The sequence below is a fragment of the Oryctolagus cuniculus genome, chromosome 13 (genome assembly GCF_051225735.1).
Source record: "Oryctolagus cuniculus isolate XC-2025 breed Fujian yellow rabbit chromosome 13, ASM5122573v1, whole genome shotgun sequence".
Lineage (NCBI taxonomy): Eukaryota > Metazoa > Chordata > Mammalia > Lagomorpha > Leporidae > Oryctolagus > Oryctolagus cuniculus.
The window spans coordinates 60,251,501-60,257,500 of NC_142879.1; the positions used below are offsets into that span (position 1 = coordinate 60,251,501).

The window sequence follows — 6,000 nt, forward strand, 5'->3', positions numbered from 1 at the left end:
TCAATTCAAAAATATATCTAAACATATAGGTGAATAATTAGCTTTAAAATACTATTGCTAAATACAATGAATCAAAGTATACTAAAGCACAGTTATTGACAAGTATAAATAAATGACAAAAGCTGTAACCTCATACCGTGGACGTTTGCATCAAGAAATCATAGTCATCCCGGTCATCAGCCAGGACATCTTCTGTGAGTCTTGCAGAATGGCTTGTGCTGTAATCTGGCTTTGTCCTTCTAAGCAAAAATCTGAAATATATTAGAGAACTAGGAATAAGTATCATTAAAAGGTTCTGGCTACTTCAAATGTGAGCATATAATCAATGAAGTGGTCTTCAACTGGGTGATTTTACTCCCCAGGTTGAATCTGGAAATATCTGGAGATATTTTTAATTGTCACAAGTAGAGGGATGCACTGCTATTGGTTTCTAAGGGGTGGGGCTCCAAGGATGTGACTAAACAGCCTTCTATACCCAATAAAGTTCCAACAAAAAAGAATTATCTGACCCAAAGTATTGACACTGCTGAGGGAGAGAAACCCTGACACAGTTTAAGAAAGGAAGCTGAATCAATTTGCATTCTTCGCCATACAAAATATTATTTTATAGAGAACACTCCTTAAGTTTCAATGCAGAATATACTTGTACACATTTTAAAGAGTAACTGTGCATATATTATATCTGTACTGACAAATCAGATAACCAATGGATTGCTTTATTTTTCCTTTTAAAATCTTTGCACAAATAAAAAAAAAGGAGGAACAAATCAACCATTACCCTGTACTATAACCCTCCTTACACAAAAACTACATATTTAAAACATGCTATATCTATGAATAACCTTTGCTTCAGACGAGAAGGCTTTTCCTGAGCATAATCTTTGTGGTTATTAAATTCTGCTTTTGTAGTTTCTTTATCTTTGTCAACACGATCAGGTACCAGATGACCATGAGCTGTCTTCATTAGAACCTCAAAGTCAGAATCTGCATCGTAATCCTCCAGATCATTCTTGGGCCCAAAGAGGCCAGCACCAGGTAGCCCTCCAGGCACCGTCTTGGAGAAGACCTCTGCACACTCAATGGGCATGCTCAGACGATAAAACATGATATCGGTGTTGCTGTTCTGAGAACCAAAAGACTTCTGAGTGACCTTCAAACATGGAGAACTGTCTATGGTGCCATCTATTCTAGTCACCTAGTAAATAAAGAAACAGAAATTTTCTTTATTCTCATTACCTTTACCAATTTCCTGATTCTAAAGATGACCAATGCCTGTCATGGTTTTACAATCCCTCAAACAGGTTACACATGACATCACTTTGTAAGAGGTGACTAAACATGAGAGCATCAGTGTCTTGGCTATACCCATATTGTCATTCCTCTATCTGCATGGGTCCCACTTCCACAGATTCAACCAATTGTGATCAAAGAATATTTGGGGGAAGGGGAAATGGCATCTGTAATGACCATGTACAGGATTTTTTTTCCTTGTCATGACTTCCTAAACAATATAGTAAAGTATCTGTTTATATACTATTAAGCATTGCAAATAATTTAGAAATGATATAAAGTATATGGGAGGATTTGCATTCATTTTATGTACAAACATAAATGCAAATACTATACAATTTTATAAAGGGATTTTTGGATAGGGGATGGGTGGTACTGGAATCAATGCCCTTAGGATACCAAAATAATATATTTATGGAGTTCTTCTAGCTTTAAAGGTGGTTTGGGAAATTCATGTTATAACTGTACAAATTCAGATTCAGTCTGACAATACCTATGAATAAAAAGATTCTGTACCAGTATAATACTACAGGTAAAGTTCCTAATTTGAGAGGCAAAACCTTTGCTTGGAATTCACTGCTATCATTTCAGGGTTGCCATTTTAAATAAATTACAGTAACTGTCCAACACAGTACTCTCATGTATAAAGATTTGCTACTCCTGTTTTTTAAAATGATCTGTTTTAAAGCAAAAGCCAACCTCTATATGTTCATGGTTTGATGGAACTTGGAGAAATTGAGGAAGCCTCTTGCTTAACCACATAGTGATGTCCCGATTTGTATTCACAGCAAATGGCTCATAGCCCTCTTGTAAGCCACAGATGGTGAAATATTTCAAGGTGCTGACATCTTTCCCGAAGTTCATCCTGCCCACTTGAGCCACACCAAGGCTACACACAGGTATGAATCCTGGGAAGAAAAATCAAAATCAAAGGCTTCAGTATCATTAATAGGAAATCATGTTGTGACAGAACTATCAAACAATCTGCTCCAGGACTGTATGTGAAAGTTATTACCTTACCATGAAAATAACAGTGAATGAACCCTAACTGGGCCAGCAGAGTGGTGTAGCGGGTAAAGCTGCCAAATGCAGTACCAGCAACCAATATGGGTACTGGTGGCTTCACTTCCATTTCAGCTCCTTGCTAATGTGTCTAGGAAAGCAGCAGATGATGACTCAAGTTCTTGGGCCCCTGAACCCATGTGGGAGACCCAGAAGAAGCTCCTGGCTCCTGGCTTCTGTCTGGCCTGGCAGTATGTAGCTACTTGGAGGTGAACCAGCTGATGAAAGACCTCTGTGCGTGTGTGTATTTCTCACTCTTTAAAAATAAATAAATGAGTAAAATGAACCCTAACATTAAATATTAAATGTAAAGGCAAGAAGACCAGTATTTGATCATGGCATCAGGATTGACTAGCTGTAGGCTCTGTAGAATTCCCTTCTCTTATCTTGGACTTCTGTAAAATGAGATAACTGCTAAGGGTCCCCTGGCCACTACAGGAATCCTGGAGTGACCAGTCCTAGAAGGGGACCTCTACCTGACAGCCTCCTTCATCAGGGCTGCATGCCGCTCTCTCAGAAAGGGGAAGAGAAGAGGTAAGCACTGAGAACTGCATTTCCTCTTGCCCCATGGTGTTCCTCCTGCCCTGCTCTTCCATGTAGCTAAAGCACTTGGAAGACAAGCACTAGAGGAAGGTTGAGCTATAGATTTCTGCATACATAACTCAAGGAAAGAGGACTAGGGGCAAACACTGAAAACGGTGCCATCCATTGAATCTGCCTTTGATCCTTGAAGAGGATTTTGCCTCCTTTTTATTCTGGAATAAACCAGATTTAAGTATGGGAAAATATATAAGACACATGATATATGTTATAGATAAATGTATCTGTATATGCACATACATGTGATAGTAGTGAGCAGCAGGACAAAAACCAATTAAATTTCTCAGTAACTAATCTGATGGGTGGTAGAATTAGCAAACATTTTTACTCTTCAATTAAAAGGGAAAACAATATAAGGGGTCTATAAAAGTTCATGAAAATGCATATTATGAAAAAACTATGCATGCATTTCAAAAATGTTTGTAGGAAAATAAACTTAGTTTAACATCATTTCCTACAAGATTTTTTAAAGTGCTCCTGTATTAACTCTATGAATTGTTTTTTGGAGTTCTTTGGAACCAAATGTCAAGGTGATGAGGTATATTTTTTGACAAGGAAATGAACTGATATGGTTAGGCTATTTACATCCTCTGCATTTCTTTTTCTAATGTTTGACTCAAATGTGTAAGTAGACACCCCAACAAAGTAATTACTGGAACACAGACTACAAGTTAGAATTAGAGAATCTAACTTGTAGATTTAAAAAAAATAGTGGTGAGTCTTAAGAATAAACAAACAACTTTCAAAAGCATTGCACTGACTTCTTATCATCTTTCCTTGTTGAAATTAGTGGGAGTGAAATCAATATATGGCCCTAACATATCACAAGATGAAAAACATTATATCCAAAGTTCATAATGATTCCACCCAGTTTGTATTCATCAATATCAATTCAGACAAATGGTTATAAAACAATGCAGACATCCAGGAGGAAAAAAAAAAAAAACCTATCCAGCTGCGCTCAGAGAAGTGTGAATGATGAGTTTCTAGTTAAAATTAAGAAAACTGCAGCTGCTTCTGCATCTGTCAACCCCTAAAGCAGCAGTCAAGGAAAGTTGTTTTAAATAAGTGTTCCCTATGCAATCAAATAAAAAGACTGGATAAATACAAAAGAACTGGCAAATCCAGAATCCATTTGAGGTCACATAGGGGATACCAAGACAAAAACATCTCTTCAGGTAGCAAACATCTATTTCTTCTAATCATTTTATTTATAGGAGTTCCCAGCCTACAGGTGACATTATTGAACAACTATATCTGCATTATATACCTTTGAGTATTTTTTATCTTAATCTGAACTTTTCTGTAAGTGACTAGTGACAGGCACAAAGATTTATGATAACTATTTACTACAGTTATGTTTACAATTCCAGAATATTATTTTGATAATAAAGATACTTATTTTTGTATGAAATGGGATATTATTTAGCCTTTGAAAATAAGTTTCCAAAAGTTTATTAATATATATGAAAGTTTTCACAGTAAATATTAGTTGGTGGAACAAAGATGAAATGAACAATTTTTTCATTAAAAAATTTCAGTGGTAGGATTTTTAACACTGTTGTTTGTTTTTCTGTTTCTCAATTCAACACATTTTCTTCCATGAATATGTGTTTTATTATTAAAACAAACTGCAGCTTCCATTTAAAAATAGGATATACATGTTCCTCATAAAGAAATGTATACAAATGATGTGGCTATAAAATAGCACAAACAGCATGTTCTTCAAGTCCTAACACTGAAACTTGGTTTGCATTGAGCTCAGGATGAGAAATCCTAGTAATCAAATTTAACTAGAACTACATTTATATAGAACAATTTATTAATAAGCATTAAGAAATTTTAACCATTTGTTTCTTTATCGTATAATTATTTATGGAGCAGCTACCATGTGCCAGGCCCTGCCAAAAGCGTTCACAGTCTACAAAGGGGCAGAAATATGAGTAAAGAAGTGATCCCAAAAGAATCTGTTATCCATCTAATCTGATGGGGAGCAGCAACAGCAGAGAGGGACGGGGCAAGAGGCAGGGAGGTTTTGCTGTAGAGTTTCCATCTAAGAAAATGGCAGACAAGCAGTACTAAAGAAGTGATTGAAAAACAGAGTTCAGAGTCCAACAGCCCCAGATTCTAGTCTTAGCTCTACCATACTAGCTTTTTGGCCTTCAGAAAGTTATTTGAATTCTCTAAACTTTAATCCTTTTTTCAGTAACAGCCATCCATAGGGTCATGGTTTTAAAGTGAAATCATGCATATGTCTAGAATGGCTGCTCATTAAACTAATTTTAAGTTTGAAAAAAAAAAAAAAAAGAAGAAGAAGAAGAAGAAACTAATCTCTCCTTAACCGGAGAATGGTTAGCTACATCACATACAGAAGATTACATACAAGCAACCATTAAAAATAATCTTTAGGGTTACCAAAATAAAATGGTAGAGAGAGAGAACTACCATGACAAAATAAAAACAACTGACCTTCCAGGTGAAAGGTATAACAGTGATACTGTACTATTCCTGAACTTTTCTGAAGGACTGGCATCCCCAAAATAAGACATTTGGAAGATTTAGAAATGTTTAAAGGTTGGGGCCAATGTTGTGGTATAGCAGGTTATGCTGCCACCTGCAACACCAGCATCCCATATGGGTACCAGTTCATGTCACGGTTGCTCTACTTCTGATTCAGCTCCTTGCTAATGAATCTAGGAAAGCAGCAGGTGATGGCCCAAGTACTTGGGCCCCTACACCCACATAAGGGACCCAGATGAAGCTCTTGGCTTCTGGCTTTGGCCTGGCCCAGCCCTGGCCATTGTGGTCATCTGGGGAGTGAACCAGTGGATCTCACTCTCTGTGTCCCTCCTCCCTCTGTAACGGCCTTTTAAACAAATAAAAAAATCTTAAAATAAATAAAATGTTGTTACACCTTTACACAATTTTACAACATTAAGTTAAAAAGAGATTAGGGAAAATTATTTTTATAATATCTTGCTTCAAGTGGTAGGGAAATATATTAAAAATTCTTCTCTGAGTGGCAGGAATATATGTATATTTTCATTA

The 6,000-nt window shown here is 36.5% G+C and overlaps 1 protein-coding gene across 8 annotated transcripts in view; it reads right to left on the reverse strand.

Moving 5' to 3' along the window:
• RYR2 (ryanodine receptor 2) overlaps positions 1-6,000 on the reverse strand; it is a 772,754-nt gene that overhangs the window by 228,232 nt on the left and 538,522 nt on the right. For all 8 annotated transcript variants that reach the window (NM_001082757.1, XM_089311247.1, XM_089311246.1 and 5 more), the window contains 3 exon segments: positions 137-251; positions 843-1,195; positions 1,990-2,198. In NM_001082757.1, the coding sequence (NP_001076226.1) occupies positions 137-251; positions 843-1,195; positions 1,990-2,198 (677 nt within the window).